This window comes from Ciona intestinalis, chromosome 7 (assembly GCF_000224145.3).
Source record: "Ciona intestinalis chromosome 7, KH, whole genome shotgun sequence".
Taxonomy (NCBI): domain Eukaryota; kingdom Metazoa; phylum Chordata; class Ascidiacea; order Phlebobranchia; family Cionidae; genus Ciona; species Ciona intestinalis.
In genome coordinates, this window is record NC_020172.2 from 4,267,944 (window position 1) to 4,285,593 (window position 17,650).

Consider the following 17,650-nt stretch of genomic DNA (forward strand, 5'->3'; position numbering starts at 1 on the left):
GTTACTTTTCTGGAAGGCTTTATAAAAGCTTGAAAGGTCAACTATGGAAGAGAGCTGCAGCACAAACAGCTTTATTATACCCTGGTATATGCGCTGCTATTGCATTTTTGCTCAACTTTTTCATCTGGGGAAAACACTCTTCTGGAGCAGTAAGTTATTTAGGCTTTTGATAATTTATACAACTTAAAAATAGGTGCTTAGCTTTTCTGTGTAGGGTAGGCATGCATATCAAGGTATCAATTATAATACCTTATTAATCTAACTCTTTGGTTGTAATGTTTATTGATTAATGCAGTGTAGAAAATCCAGAGCTGGTTTGGCTACCTTGTCACCCCCGATTTGGGGCCTATGACCACATGCGAATATTCTGGGTACACATAGTAATTGAACAGGTTAATTGGTAATAATGCACCATTAAAGGATAATGTTATGGTGCCCATGTACTTTAGAGCATAGGTTAACTTTATGCTTATGTAACACGTGTGTGTGAAACTGTTATGTGGTCAAATATATTGAGAAGGTTTTTCTGACTTATGTGTTGAAAATATTGTGTGAATTTTTTTAGCTATTGGGTAATACAGAAATGTGTTTTCACTGATTTGTTTTGAAAAAAAATGTTGTAAATACTGTTAACATTGGTAATCACTATTGGGACATGTATAATTTTTATGTGTGCCACCCAACCATTTCTTGTATACACATTTTGTTATGTACTATTCAAAACTTGTAACGGTAGTTTAACTGGTTACACTGGTTGATCCAGTTCCACCAATGTGTTAAACTATGTATTATTAATTCATTCACATACCAGATTACCAGATCATATTTTAAATTATGATAACATACAACTTATATTATGAGATTCAGTTCTATTTTTAGTTGATAATAACAAGTTTTTAAAAATCCTGTGAACAATTTGGTAATTTGCAATATTTGTCTTATCATTTCTTTTAACTATGTATTTTTTATGACTTCTAATAACTGGAATGAATGTGAAAATACCAGGTCCCGTTCACAACAATGCTCGCAATCCTTGCAATGTGGTTCGGTATTTCACTTCCACTGGTGGTCATTGGATTTTACTTCGGATACCGGAAACAACCTTACGAGAATCCCGTTCGTACAAACCAGATACCACGACAAGTACCTGAACAACAGTGGTACATGAACCCATTCATCAGGTAAGGAGTTAAGGAGTCAAGCACTATTACATCATGTTTTAACCAATACCCGTTGCAATAGCAAAATTGATTTTTTTGGTGATATTTTGAAAATGCCTTTTTAAGTAAAACTTTGTACTGATTCATAATATTCATAATTTTCCAACACGGTTGGGGTTAATCGACCAACTGTAACGTATATTCCAAATTCTTTAGCTATACCTTGATCATTGAAGATAAACGCAAAATAGAACGTTTCAACTGTAAAAAAATGCACAAACAAATTTAGAACAGCACCCATTTGTATACCGTTGTTTTGCCTTTTTGTCTTTATCTGGGTAGATGTATATATTTTTATGATAGCCATTCACAGCTGTCTAACTTACTGTTTTTCACACACAGTGTACTGATGGCTGGTATTCTACCATTTGGAGCTGTATTCATTGAACTCTTCTTCATTTTTACTGTAAGTTTTCAAATTATTTCCTAAACTAAACCTTTTGTTAACAATTTTTTCTTTAAAATATTTTTTTTGTTTTAACTTTTTTAGTAAAATAATTTTGCATTTTAAAATTTGAATGTGCATTTAGGTTTTTATTTTTTATTTTATGTCAATATATCTGGAATGATGGTAGCAGTCTGTATTTATCGAACTCATTTGCATTACAATAATGTACATAATGGGAACCATATATACAGCAGGATATATCATCTGTTTGAAACAAACAATAGATAATATGTATGTCATATATTACAATGGTGTGTGTATAATGATGGACATTTCATATTGCTTTTATATATATATATATATATAATATGTACCCTAATATGTGCTTTTTATTTACATTTCGTATGATAAATGCTTCCTGTAAGAACTAATAGCTTATTTTATAAAATGTTACTGCTGATTGTTTCCATTCTTCTCCCACAGTATACTTATGTTTCATAGTAGTTGTTATCTGTTGAATTTTTTTATCATTGTGCTGCTAATTCCAAACAGTAGTTCTACAGACCTTTACTTTTAAGCTTAAATTCTTCTTCTACATTTGCAGGCAATATGGGAGAACCAGTTCTACTATTTGTTTGGATTTTTATTCCTGGTGTTTGTGATTTTGGTGATTGCTTGTAGTCAGATAGCAATAGTAATGGTTTACTTCCAGCTTTGTGCTGAGGTAAGTTGTAACAGTACTCCTGCAAATTTTATTTGATTTTTTTTATATTTTTTGAAATGGGTGTCGAACCTGTTATGGCAGCGTGGGCAGGCCTACCCTGTAATTTTCTGCACTGCATTTATAAAGTATGGTGTTATAATTGGTTATATCATCTGTTTACTTAAGTAAATCAAATTATTTACAAGATTTACAGCTTTTTATATTATTCACCTTTTATCTGTCGTTTCCTAAAATATGAAACTTAAATTTCATTGGTCCAACCCAGTGGTCACTAATGGGTTGGGTTGTACAAGCTGTGATTAATTTTTATTTATGTATTTACAGGATTACCACTGGTGGTGGAAATCGTTTGTTGTATCAGGAGGTGCAGCTGTGTACGTCTTCTTCTACTCCATGTTTTATTTCCATACACAGGTAAACAATGGGAAAATGTCCTTTATATAATTTCATTTCAACCAGGGGTGGCATTCTCGTCTACCAACTAAATTTAGTCGGTCGCGATTACTATTGGTTACCGCATTTTTTTAGTCGGCTAACTTAATTTCTGTGCATTACTTATTACAGAAGTTAGACGATCGAAATTGACCTAGGCGACGACTAGATTAGTTGGTAGCGGAGAGTGTCACCCTATATAATTCTGAAAACACCCTAGATATTTTAAGTTGTTTGTACTTTATACACCCAGTGCTCACTGTTCAGTTATAACACTGGTGTCACACTCTATACTTAGGAATTACCAAGACAGTTTTGATTGATTTTTTCCGGTTGTTTTAAGTGTATGAAGCCACCACTAGAAACCACATTCACATGCACTGGTTTACAGCTGTATATTTCATCTGCTATAACTATCTTTAGCAGTGAATATTGTCCGTTATATCTTCTTTTTAAACCATACCTTTTGTTTTGTCCACTATTTTTCAGCAAGCACTACATTTTGTCCCGTATTTTAGCTGTTTATTTTCCAGTATATGTTGCACACTTTGCTTTTTAGGCCATAACTTTGGTCAACTATTTTTCAATCCTACATTTTGTCCTGCATTTCAGCAATACATTTTTACCCAATTTATTATATGCTTTTTCAGCAATACATTTTTACCCTATATATTATATGCTTATAAGCAATACATTTTGTCGTTTTTTTCCACTATTAATTACCCATACTCCTTTCCACAGTTGAGCATCTCTGCATTTGTTCCCACCATCCTTTACTTTGGTTACACCTTTATCATCGTATTTACTTTCTGGATCCTCACTGGGAGCATCGGATTCTTTGCATCTTACTCCTTCATCCGGAAGATCTATGCTCAAGTGAAGATCGACTGATCTTCGTCAATCTTCACTTACAACAAAAACTTACTCTGAAACAAAGACTTAGACCCTGCTACATGCTTTGTCTTGGATATATAAAAGTGTCAATTATTTTACGCAGGGTTAAAAATGTTATTTTTATTTTAACAAAAACTGAAAATATCATTTCATTTTTGCTAACAATCCAAAAGAACCACAAAAAATTAAACTTAAGATATTTTTTTAAATTTCAAAGCAGCACAAAATTGGAATGCACTTGCCTCAGCTGCATTGCCCTTAAAAGTTAACATGAAGCAGTTTTGACACAAGTATAATGTAGATGTGGATTTTTTCTATACTTAGAAATAATATATGTATGATTTCTGACAACTATATGTTAAATAAGCAACTGATTTTGTATTAATATATATTTCAGACTTTATTTTAAAACCAGTTACTTTCAATTTAAATTTTCGATGTGTCTGTATAATTTTAAATTTGTGCTTCTCAACCTTTTTTGCAGCATGACTAAATTTTAAGCACAAAGTAATAGCAAAACGATTCATTTCGAAAAATCTTTTTGGATTTATGCAACAAAAAGAATATATATTTGACTTTACGAAACAAAAGTCTTAGTAAACTAAACTAATAAACCTCCCAACAAAACGAATTTCTTCCGGGTTGAGAAGCGTCATTTAAAGTTTTTCAAATTGATAGGTTTAAACCGTGTCATTAATGAACCCGTACCTAAATGACATCCATTAGTTTACCATCGTATCTGGCTATGGAGAGTGCCAATCTAATACTTAATCTTGTTTAAAACAACCACAAAAATAAAGAGTTTTTTCTACACAGTAATTACAAACACACATGCCAATTAAGCATCGATTTTCGTGATTCGAAAAGTCACTTAAATTGCATTGCGGTATGCTTGATAATATCTGAAAATATAAATGTTTTGTGTGAAGCGTTTATTTATTTAGCTTCTATATTATTATTATTGGTGATGCTGAGAATTTAAGTAACATCCCATAGTAGAGTTTTATCATTGCTTTGTGTGTTTATATGCTTACCTTGTTGTATTATAATTAAAACCTTTAGAGTAAATGTATATGTACATGGTCGTTTAATCAAGAGTAGCAAAGTTTGTACATTGACTCAAACAAACAGTTAAAAAAAATATTGCGGGGTTGTGGGCTTTGGGAGAAACATTTAATGGTAATTGCTCTAACCAAGTGGTCATTGATGGGTTATATAAATGGTGTGTTGGAAGGTATAAGTTTCCGTTTTCTATCTTGTTAATAATTCGTGTTCTGGTGGCTTACCACTCTTGATGCGGTTCGAACGTGCCCATTCATTAGAGCTATGCTCTCTTGTTAATCTCTGTTTAATTCTATATGTAAGGTTTTGCTCATAACAGTCCCCGTCTTTTTACAGACGTTCTAAACTCCGAAGAGTTCGCAAAAACATTCAACATTAAACTATCTTATAAAATTTGGTATGTGCAAATAAAATGTTTAGTTTTTACTTGTAAGTTTTTGGTATCGATATTTTACACATGTGATATTTATGCGAATGAACAACAACAACGTTTACGTTTCGTTGTCGTGTTTTGGAAAGCAGTGAACAACATATTGCGTTTAAAAATCGCTTGACTTTCAAAAAACACAGTAAATGCAGCTAGTTGATGCATAGCATATGTAGTAAACTGCTCTAGACAGCTTATTTAATATTATTTAAGAAGCTTATTTAATTGTCAGTTTTCCATTTTTAGTCCAGTTTTTGTACGTATGGAAAGAACCATCCGTCTTTAGTTATTTATGATTTATATTTCTTCGTTTGTTTTATTATATTGGTTAATTTGATATCTAAATTTCAGATTAGTAGCAAATTTCTTTCGTTTATTCTTGAACAAATTTAAGCACTTTTTATATGTGATTGTGATAATATGACAAATTTCTGAAAACTTTGGACCAACCTAAACAACAAAGATGAGCATGCTAAGATTGGAATCCTATTTGTCTCCATTTCTTCTCAGCTATTTGTCCAAATATGTGAAAGATATTGAAGCCAAAAACTTCCAACTTTCTCTGTGGGGTGGAGATGCTGTTCTGCATAATCTCCAGTTTAAATTAGACGCCTTGGACAATGAACTCGGAGCTGCACCATTTAGTTTTGTGAGCTGTCAAGCACAAGAAATGAGACTCCATGTACCTTGGAGTAAACTAGCATCAGAGCCTGTAGTTGCCACACTGAATACAGTTGAATGTGTGATCAAACTGAACTGCCATAAAACTTTGAAAAAGGAAGTGGTGTCTACTAAAGATGATAAGAGTAACCCCCCTCCTGTCCAAGCTTCCTACATTGAAGGGTTGCTTAGGAAAATAAAGAATAATTTCTCCATCGTCGTTAACAACCTGATTTTAAAGTACATAGAAGATGACATTGTTTTATCTGTTAATATTCAGACTGCAAGTTACAATGGGGTGAATGAGCAATGGAAACCGGCCTTTGTGGAACTAACGGAGAAAAGCCCAGTATTACGGCATGTATGTGAGCTAAAAGACATGACAGTATGTCTGGATAGAAGAGGGGTGAGTGGCCGTGTTGAAAGTTTTGAAGAACCGCTGCTTTTTCGAAGTAACTTGGTAATAAGAAAGCACACAACTTTTCCAAAACACATTTCTCGAAGACCTTCTGCTATAAAGTTTAACCTTATGATGGATAGATATGAACTTAACATTAGTGAGGTGCAATTGCCTGCTGTATTGCATCTGTTACAACTTTGCTTGCATTTATACTATGGTCGTATTGAAGTGTCGCATACCATTGAAGAAACTACAGTAGAAGCACAGAATGAGTCCCAAGAAGGCTGGGCGTCATGGGCATGGTCGTATGTACCTCCTATTTTAAGCTATGATGAACTTGAGAAAAATGAAGTAAGAAACCCAGTTCTAACTTTTGCATTTTACATAAAACATATTTGGATTAAGTTTAAACCTTCACGATCTGGAAGCTCAAAACAGTTTCACCGCTCACAGTCCACAAGGTCTAGACCGCTGTTAGAAATGGAAGCACAGGGTTTATCTTTGGAGATTGTTTCTAGAGGACTGGATTTCTTCTCTTGTTTGACCACATTAGCATTCGGTTCTATTTCATATCTTGGTGGTGTGCCTGACACAGTAAATGGAGTAAATATTTCAAACCATGCATGTAATGAAAAAATCCTAATTGCATCTGGAGGAGGTTCATTGGTAGGATTCGCAGCAGATTCATTGTTCGATTTTCGATCTCCAGAAAATAATGACACGCCATCTCACTACATTCTCACCAAGCAGGAGTTTGATAGCAAGCAGTCTGCATGCCGAACATCAGATGTATTTTACTCCGAGTATTTATACATAGCTGAAGATGGTAGACATGCTGATGCAATGGAAGAGGTGGAATTCAATGACTTCCTTAGAGAAGTAAACCTGAAAGATGTGGAGCAATGGGAGAATGTACAAGAACGCTCCTGGAAAAAAATAATAGTGGGCGGCGAACGCAGTGAATTATTTCTCAGCAGTTATACTTTGCTGTGTGCTGATGTGTTGACCTCTTGGGCAAGAAACCACACACATAAAGAATATCCTCTCCGTGCTAAAGAAATTATTGTTCAACCGCAAAGTTTAAAGCAAGGTAACTTAATATTCTTTGTCCCAACCAGAATGAGCACATTTGAGATCCGTAATACCTCTATAACACTACCTGTTCTGCATACACACTGTAGGAATTATTCACCGAAAAGGTTCCACAGAGTTGATTTGTATCGTAAAGGTTCATACACACAACTACACCCACATAATGATGAAACTAACGCAAAGTTACCATGCTTAATAACAAACATTCAGGATGCTAGATTTACAATGGACCAACCCATGTATGCTCGACACCTGGCTGCATATTTATCTGCATATCGTTCTCCGCCAAGTCGTCTCTTGGAAAAATGCAACACACATTACACTGCTGTGGTAAGCAACATCAACAGCTATATTTGGATGTCAGATCCGAAACCGAATAAAATGAGCACTCTACCTTCTTCTACCCTCCCTGTTATACAAGTGGACGATGTGGTAATGGAAAGCCATTCATTACAAGGACAGGAGTTTTGGGAGGAGCGTTCAACCATGCTGTGTGGACAAACCAAATTTACCCTACATTCCTTTTCCATCCTTGGCACGCCTTTCCAGCTTGAAATGCTGTCACACACATTGGATTCATGGATGCAGTATGTAAAGCCGGTGTCTAATGTTGATCAAGTACTTGATGTCAGTTTCATGCAGTCCACATTTGAAGAGAATACTGTTGGGAATCTCCATTTTGTGGTGCAGAATGTCATCGCTGAAGTTAACAGCTCATTTTCAAGCCACTCCATCTGCGGTGCTCTGAAGTCAATTGATTTGTATTGGAATGCAAATAATCAAGTCATACCAATCATTCAATGCACCCACCACTTGAACTCAAACCATCTTACTAATACTTTTTCCAACTCTACGCCTCCAAAATTAGACCTCCAGCGCAGGCAACATGAAAAGCGAAGTCTGGTTTGGAATGAAGACTCACATTGGCTATCTTTCTACATACGCTCACCCACAGCTAGCAACACATATGGTGTTGCTGTTGTTCACATGCACAGCACTGTGGTAAACATAGACCCTTTTATCCTGAACATTGTGTCCCACTTTCCTGGTATACCATTACAACATCTGCTACCTGTAACTACAGAAGCAAATCTTCAAGAAGAAAAAGAGTCCACCACCTCATTATCACCTAATTTCAAGTATGCAATACAGCTGCAAAACAAAGGAGTTCACATTCTTCTTCATAAAAATTCCATCCCAATAGACCCTCACAGTTACCTTACATTAAGTTTGACAGATGCCATCAGATTAAAAATGATGGATTCTGATACGTGCAGTGGAATTACAATGGTTTGTTTCCCAGAAATAACTGCATTCACTTCTGGCCACAAAAGACTAAAAGTGACTCCTGACCTGCTGAAAAAGGGCGTGCCTGTCAATAAATTCACAGAGTTTGGAACCCTAAATATTGGGTTAGAAAACGCCAGTGTGTACACTGTGCTTACCCATAACACAGACCAGCATATTCACTACATAGCACAGCCATGCGCTGCTACATGTACAGTTGTAATCACACCACCAAAATCAACAAGTTCTAAAACAAGTGCAGCTATTCACCTAGATGTTGAACCAATTAAACTGAAAATTTCTCAGCCCCAAGCAGAACTCCTGGTGGCAATACTAAACCAGTTCCTCACCTGTATTAATGATGTGAAAAAAAATTGCCCAAGTCCGCAACTGGAACAAAAAGTTACAATGGAAAAGGTTCAAAGCCAAACTCCAATTGAGTCAGTAAAATCAGCCAACCCCAAGCCTGGAAATGCAGAATCAAAGTCAAATCTCAGTGTCACAGAGAGCAGTTCAGTGTCTGATAAACTTCCTTTTACGTTATGGTTACAGTGCACGCTGCCCAAATTTTCTGCCACTATTTACCATAAAGGTAAAGTGATGACAAAAATTGAGCTTCAAGTAGAAGACGTTAGTCTGTCATTGGATGTTCAGTCTGTATACTTGAAATTAATGAGCTCCTTCTCAACTTGCAGTGTTCACCATTACACCCGCACAGCAGGTGCTTGGTCCAATTCTGAATGGAAGGGTGTCACATTAAGTCCAATGTTTTCTACTCTACCATCGTTTTTACAAGTTTGCGAAACACCGAAATTTAACGCGCTTTCGCATAACTCTGACTCTGCTACGAAACATGGGAAGTTTTTTGACATTACATTCACACAAGCTCTTACTTCAGATTATCATCAGCATTTACGAGAAGAAGAAGACTGCATTGATGCTGCTAACTCCTCTGTTATCAATTCTGAAGCAAAAAGCGTCCGAAAATGCGTCAGTGAAGTGATATGTACAGTACAGCCATTTGACCTCATGCTAAACCCAAGTATAATAGAGGATTTGTTCAACACTTTTTCACCATTACTAGGCATAATAGCTATTACCAGTCAACAAAATGGCAGCTCTTCAACAAAACTAGCTTCTCATTTTAATATACCAGCATTTTATTTCACAGTTGGTGGCATAAGACTCATAATTCCACTTCAGTTTTGTGAAAATCTTCCCCCCTGTAGAGATTCAGCACTGATGGCTTGTTTCAACCATTTACAGATCAACCCAAGGCCCCAAAATCCACTTACAAGGCTTGTGCTTGCACCAAATATATATCGCAAAGCAAATGCTGCTGGCCTACTACAGTGCACTGGAAGCGCCTTGGAAGACAAACAATTTGAATTTACTTTCCAGGACATTAGCATTGGAACCACTAAATTTTCTGAGGTAGTAGCTTATCTAAACAACCCAACACCCTCAGATAACCCAGCACTACAGTGGAATACTGCTGGCAAAATACCAAAGGTTGAAGAACCTACTTTCCATCCAATTATTGAACAGTTTGATATGCATGCTACCATTGCCCCTGCAATATGGCACCGTACTGCAACCAGAGAAACTATTGTATGCGCCCCATCATTTGAAGCTAACCTTATAACAGATGTAGTGATTCACCTTACAGCAATGCAGATTGGGACTGTATTAGATATTGGGAAAGAATGCAGCGAGAATCTTGAAAATGTTTTGACCAGTTATCACTCAGTGACTTCTCAGAGTCCAGAGGAGCTTGCAACACTGAACGAGGACAGTGGGTTCAGTGTATGTGAAAGCTCTCATGCAAGTGAAAAGCCAGTGAAAGCTGCTAATGTAAGTTTAATGGGAGATGGATTGCTGACAAGTTGTAAAGTAAAACTTATGTGTTATGAATTTGTGGAGAACACCGCTGATGAAAAATTAGTGAAACCTGTGTTTCTGCTTGAAATATTTCAGCCATCGTTCGTTTGCCAAGTGTCAAAACAATCTCAGAAGATAGAAATGCAGTTTCACGACGCAGAAGTTAAAGCTTCTGATGGAAAACCGGTTCAACAAAGCCTAATACATTCAGATGGTAATTATGCCTCTCCTCTCCTACAAACACTTTCTGGTAAATGCGATAAACGAACAGGAATTCCTCCATCTCTATTCACTGCTACTGTTCCCCATTTTTTAACCAGTAAAGCAAACATCAACGTTGCTATGGAAAGACCTATGAAGTTTCATTTAGATGAGAACGTAGTCAACGCCATTAACTCAACACTGTGTTTAATGGGAAAAATGGGACCAAAGAATAAAGCAAGAGAAACTGCTACTGTACAACCATCTAACTTGGCAAAATTATTTTCGTCAGCTTCATTCCAAAGTGATCAGATTGTTTTAGAAGTTGATTTCTCCACGTATGCTGTGCGTGGCTCACTGTCCAGTCTTAAATCCAATTTACAATTAAAAAACAACTCCATTGGATTTAATGTTGATGTTCACAATCTTGCTGTAAGGCACAGGCTGGATAACAAAGATTTTACTCCATTTTTGCTGCCAGTCTCCATTCAAGTTTCCTCTCAAACAAATCCGATTAAGAAAGCTTCAATTTCTCCAATCAAGCTTAGAGTAAATACAACACCAATTCATATTATGTGTGATTCCAGCATCATTGACTGCATTAACCCTGTAAAAGATTGCATCCTGAAATGGCAGTCTTTTTTAACCAGTAATAGCAATGATAAACCTCTTCAAAAATCTGGCCCACATCTAATGAGCAACCCATTATATTCTACCAACAGCGATGATTTACGAATGGGCACGTATACATACATTACATCTGATGATCATGAACCACAACCAAATCAGATCGTTTTTTCCTCAAAAGCCCCACAGTGTTCAATGACTTGGTCCTACAGCCAACCACACACAATAAAGAGTGTGCACATTACGCCTTTACCGTTTAAAGTTCCACAGAATTCAGATGAAGAAAATATTTACAATATTAAGTGCATACTAGAGTCTTATGATGATGGGAATTCTGTTTACGTTAAACAAAAAGATTTCTTACTATCGGAAACAGACCACGTTGAGTTCAATTTGTTCTCCGATGAAACTCCATTTCACGAGATCGCTTGCGCTACCAAGTGGCGAGTTATTGTTTTCAACGAAAACGAAGTCAAAATATCTCCCATGTCGCTTGCTGCAAGCATGCAAGTTGAAAGTGTGTTCAGTTCGAACCTCATATCATCTATGTCTGTTCACGTTAACATTAAACAGGTTCTTTTCACTTTTCTTTGTCACAAAAACCAAAACAAAATAGAATGCATGCAAATGAAAGCAGATGATATTGTGTCTGAAATTAAACAGTGGACTCATGTAGACCCAACAAGTCTGTCTGCATTCTGTGACCTGAAACTTTTTGCTCAAGTAATTGACCATCGTAACATTACATGGCTGCCAATCTTACAGTCCTGTACGCTGCATTTATTGTACAAGAATCTACAAGAACTCAACCAAGTGAAAGTTGAATGCAAAGACAAGCTTGAGTTACATGTCAGTCAAAGGGTCTTACACTCATTGCAATACCTCCTTACTGTGTGTGGCACCGGATCCATGTCCAGTTCCCACCAGGACTTTCCAGGTATATTGTTAAAAAACAACACCGAGTCATTCCTGCTTATAGGACAAGGAATGACTGATGAGTGCTTACGAATGGCGCCAAAAACAGAGACATCTTACTCCTGGCGCAGCCACAAATGCTCTCCCATGCTTCATGTCTCTATTGAGGGGTTTGGAAATTCTAACTGGTCCGACACTTTTTCTCCATACCCTCCTAATGGTCACCACTTAATGATGGTAGGTGATGAAAATGGAGTTGTAATATCTACAGAAATGAACACATCATGGCAAGCTAAGGTGACATTTAACGGACAGATAAGATTTATCAACCGAATGTCTTTTGATTTGAATTTATCAGTTGAAATGCAAGACAAAACAGTAACTGCTAATATACCAACAGGAAGAGCAGCAGATTATCTTGTTTCACCTTCAGGCATTGCATCTGTATTAATATCTCTGTCATCGGACATAAAAGATTTATCACCTAAAGTTCTTCTATCTGATCTAATGATGAAAAATACTGAACCAAAGATTGTTAAATTGTTTGACTTTGATGGGACCCCAAAGTATGTTCAAATTCATCACTACAAGCATGACTTGACAAATACCTTTGTTTTGCTCCCAGTATTTGTTATATGCTCCCATTTACCGAAACCTGTTATACTGCATGTGGAGTCTCGAAGTGAACAGAAGACAGTCACTTACATCTTACCAGGCTGTGGGCAAGAAAAACAACTCACGGACCTTACCCCTGATCTTACCCACCATCTCACAATTCAGATGAACGAAAACGAATCACCGTTTGATGCTACCATACCTATTCACTGCTCGCTCAGAAACACAATGCCTGAGACTGGAGATTTTAACTTAGAAAAGGAAGATCTCACATCTACATACCCCATGTATGTAAAACAAAACAATCAGACTGATGAAAATTGGAATCACAGTGACGGTAAAATTCAGGCAAATTTATCTTTAAACTGCAAGTCATTGTTAGTGGAACTCACGCCTTGGTGTTTGATACACAACCAAACGAACCTTGTATTCTGCATTACTTCATCAGATGGATCAGTATCAATAATTCAACCAGGTCAAATAGAGGTCCCTGATCATTTTACAGGGCTCTTCCAGCTCCGGACTAGCACCAGCTCCAGCAGTGAGTGGCTCACACTTGAAAAAGATGAAGAAAATGATCATCCTTCACGATCTGGTATGCTCAGTTCAACCCGTATTGCATATAATGGATCCCTATCTATACTGCTGAGGAAAAAATCCACAATATTTGATGTACTAATCAAGTCCAGTATCCAGCATGGTATCCGTCTGCTTACCATTACGCCAAAGTGGTGGTTTGTTAATGCGAGCCAGGATCATGAACTTTTAAAGGTATCAGGATGCACTAACTACCACGAGAAGTATCTTATGAGGAGACGTAAGCTTTTAGATGCAAGTGCAGAATCCCCGATCCCATTACTGAAGTGGAGGATGGATGTAGAGTCCAGCTCTTACTCCGACAGTACATCCAGTGAGGAAACAGGAGTAAAAGATGATTCAGTAGATGTAAAAGATAACGAAGTTACAGTCATTACTTCCTCTGTCGATACAACATCCTCATTTATGTGTATTGGCACAGATATTAACGTTGGAACGTTACGTGCTTGTTTTGTTGACCGTACACTGTGTGTTTTCACTAAAGACTTGGTTGGTGCAGTTTCTGTTGAAAACCAATTTCGTCGACGACTGATAAACCTTCACGAAACCGGTGAAAAGAAAATGGCAGAAAAACTGTTTCTTACAAAGTTTGAACATGATGATATGATTTATTTAATTCTGAATGATGTAAAGGGGGAAAAATATTATTTGCACAATCACACAAGTTCAACTCTTTGCCTGCGTGAGATAGCAGATGTTGACACCCATCAAACAACTGTGGAGGTAAAACCTACAGAAACTGTGGCTTATGAAAGTTTTATGGATGCGGAGCTGTTTCCAAGGTGCTTGCGAAACTACAGATCAATCAAAATGCAACTTGCAAAGGAAGGGGTGAATCAATGGACAGAAATACTGGTTTCCGGCAAAGCTGCAAATACAGAAATTGATATTCCAGGCATAGGAATGGTAAAGCTTACGACTGTTGTACAAAACGCGAAAATTCGACTTCATTTTGGTGAAATTCCAATCGCAGAAAATCAAATTCCATTAACAAAACAGTACTCTTTTTCTGCTAAGATCCCAGAAATGAAGGTTGTATTCTTAGATGATTTAATCAACCATATATACAGCATAGACATGGTGCAGGCCTTCCTGGATGAGGTCCATGTCATCATGACAAAGGATACAAGCTCAAAAAACTGGATTGCAAAACTTTCTTTGTCTAATATTCAAGTTGATAATCACGCTTACCCTGAAACAGATTTCCCAGTTTTTATATCTTCCTTGCCAACTGATGCCGACATCCCATTCCAACTAATGCTAACATGCTCAGATTCATTCCAAATCCTGTCAATTGATCTTAAACTCTTGCCATTGGAAGTTAGAAGTGAAAGCGCATTCGCACAAGCGCTGTCTAGTCTTTTACAATCATACATGGAGTCTGCTAAAGGGGTTGATGTCAATGTAGCTGTGGATCCTATGTTTCCAAATGCAGTTCAACATGAAGCTAAAATAATCAGCCAGCCTTTAAGATTGCAGTCCATCAGTATACAGCAAGCAATGTTAATTCTCAGTTTCCGAGCTGCAGTAAAACTCTATGTTTCGATTGATCGCGGAGTTCTTTCTTTCTCAAAATTTTCCTGCAGGGATGTTGATACAACAGTTGCAGAACTAACACAAGAGCTGATGCGACATTATTTCGCTGAAACTGTCTTCGGTGCTGGGTGGGTGATTGGCTCTCTTGATTTGCTTGGCAACCCTGCAACGGCATTAAGAAGTTACGCCAAAGGTGTGAGTGATTTTCTGCTCATGCCATATGAAGGATTAATGATGGGACCTACAGCTTTTGTGGGAGGATTCACGCGAGGACTTTCCTCTCTTCTTCGTCACCTATCCTCTGGGACCCTTAGATCTGTGACCAATATCGCATCCAGCATCTCAAGGAACCTCTCGAGAGAGCAAAAGTTGCAGCAACGATACTTCAAGCTTCCAGGTGAAACTTCAGAAATCCTTCTGTCTTCTGCAGCGGGAGATCAAGATACAAACTCTTCAAGTTCGGGTTTGGTATCTGGAATCAGCAAAGCTCTCGTTGGTGTGGTCACCAAACCACTTGGCGGTGCTGCAGGAATGGTTTCTCGAGCAGGAGAAACAATCATCCAGAAAGTTGGCTTGGAGGAACAAAAAACCCAGCGCCAAGGATCCTCTTCCCACACAATTTCAAGTTACCGTAATTCCGCCTCTAAATTTAGCTTAAAAGTTATTCAAGATAATGTTTCAGTTGACATGCTGTTTCTACTCGATTGCCAAATATTGAGCACAAATGAAGCAGGTTTCGAATGCACTCTTGTTATATCTCCCTCAAACCTCTACATTATAAGATCAGCAGATGATGAAATTGAATCCGTACTTCCAATAAAGGACATTGACCTTAGAATTTCAGAAACCTCTGAAAATCATGTTCTTTCAATCCACCAAGCTGAATCAACTATAAATGACACAGATGCTCCATACACAGAAAAAGTTGCAGATTATCTTGGTGTGAATAAACATTCAAATAACGATGGACCGATTGAACCTCATTCAGAAGTCAAATACACAGCATGTGTGGTGAACAACGCAACTGCTAACTTGTTCTTGTCTCTATTTCATTTATTGAAGCAAAAACCAAACAAATTTTCTTGGTAGAAATTTTTACTGGTGAATTTGGATTAAAAAGTGTAAAATTCATTTTGAAAAATAGACTTACAAATTCTTTTCTATCTCTATTTCATTTATTAAAGCAAAATCCAAACAAATTCATTTACAAGTTATTTTTATTAAATTTTGGTTAAAATAGTGTAAAATTTTCTTTGAAAAATAGTCCCGCATATTCAAAATGTTCCTATCTGTATTTTATTTATTAGCAAAATCCAAATAAATGTTCTTGGTAGATTTTTAACTGTTTAATTTTGGGTATAATTGTGTAAAATTTAATTGGAAATAGTATGACATATTCTAGTTTAATTACAATCATTTATACTGAATCCCCTATGATACTTTATTTACAATGTACAACTTATTTTGTAACTCATTTATCACAATGTATTCCACACTGTACTTAGTATGTAGTTTTGTATATTCCATGCCAACTTTTTTAAGTAAGATTTCTGTTTTCATCATTTTTTGCTGATTTATTGGTGCCTTGGCAACTGTTGGAAAAAAATAACTACATAATATAATGTTAATAATATGCTTTATTTACCAATATTTTTAATGCTTTGTAAAATTTTGGCAGTTATAACATGCTTAATTTAACTATATCTTAAATGTATTGGTGAAATTTTGGCTAACTTTTCTCGTTATACGCTTTTTCTGTTTCTTGTAATTTTTAATGGGTTTTGAAGCCTTGAGTAACTAATGCTTATAGTTGGGTAAATGTAAAGGTATTGGATGGTTGGAAGCAGAAGCGGAGCTGGTCAACATTTCAGAAAAACCGAGATTCAAGCAAGAGTTGGCCATTGTTTTGTTGGTACCCAACTAATTAAGGGATATTTGTGTCCGGTCCTATGGCGTTATACAGGGGTGAAGGCCTATAGCAAGCCACACCAAGGGACCTGAGATTCAAGCCAGAGTTGGCTATTGTCATGTTACTACTGATTATTGAGATTTGATGCACTATCCACATATGACGATCCAACACACCAGCTACATCACATTGCATACAAACTCCAAATTATCTGTGGGTGAAGCTCTACAGCAAGCCATACCATTACCAAAGGAGTATGAGATTTAAGATGGAGTTGGCACAAGTAATCTGTGGAAAACCCTATGAAGATGCACCTATGAAGATCTTCTACATCACACAAACTTTAAATTCTGCTACAACTAAAGACATTATTAAACGCACCACCAAAAAGGGTGTCTTAGAAGCGCAAACAAAATCTAAATTCGATCTACTATAACTGAAGAAGAAATTTTTAAAAAACACCATCAAAAATGCAAAAGTAACAACTGACAGTGACGAAACAATCTTTCAATAAAATGGACAATTCGTAATAAACCATCCATGCCTGCTTAAAAATATTGTTTTTCAGGCTTCAAAACCCATTATATATGCTTTTTTAATTCTGCAGCTATAAACGTTCCCATACATATTGTTGTATTCGGTAGATATATTTAATCCAGCAGTAATTCTAAACTTCTGTGTTATAGTTTACTGTTATTACCGTGTGTGCAATATATGGTATTATGAAGTATCTAATTTCATGCCTATAGATTATAACATGTAGCCAATTATTTATTTTACGAG

At 36.5% G+C, this 17,650-nt stretch overlaps 2 protein-coding genes across 3 annotated transcripts in view; both read left to right on the forward strand.

Moving 5' to 3' along the window:
- The window catches only part of LOC100181365 (transmembrane 9 superfamily member 4), a 10,717-nt gene extending 5,974 nt beyond the window's left edge, over positions 1-4,743 (forward strand). Inside the window, exons 10-15 of one of the 2 annotated variants that reach the window (XM_018812659.2) lie at positions 17-149; positions 1,006-1,181; positions 1,563-1,626; positions 2,213-2,332; positions 2,657-2,746; positions 3,506-4,743. In XM_018812659.2, coding sequence (XP_018668204.1) covers positions 17-149; positions 1,006-1,181; positions 1,563-1,626; positions 2,213-2,332; positions 2,657-2,746; positions 3,506-3,655 — 733 coding nt within the window. In that variant the 3' untranslated portion in view covers positions 3,656-4,743. The remainder of the gene's footprint in view (positions 1-16; positions 150-1,005; positions 1,182-1,562; positions 1,627-2,212; positions 2,333-2,656; positions 2,747-3,505) is intronic. The other variant, XM_009860712.3, reaches the window with a different exon arrangement.
- Positions 4,744-5,489: 746 nt separating this feature from the next.
- LOC113474002 (vacuolar protein sorting-associated protein 13B-like) lies at positions 5,490-17,650 on the forward strand. Its single transcript, XM_026835084.1, has one exon. It carries the CDS (start codon positions 5,611-5,613, stop codon positions 16,045-16,047), a length of 10,437 nt encoding a protein of 3,478 aa, XP_026690885.1. The 5' UTR covers positions 5,490-5,610; the 3' UTR covers positions 16,048-17,650.

Bases quoted from the DNA above. Each gene is read 5' to 3' on its own strand.
- LOC113474002 (XM_026835084.1), top strand. From the start codon at position 5,611: ATGAGCATGCTAAGATTGGAATCCTATTTGTCTCCATTTCTTCTCAGC.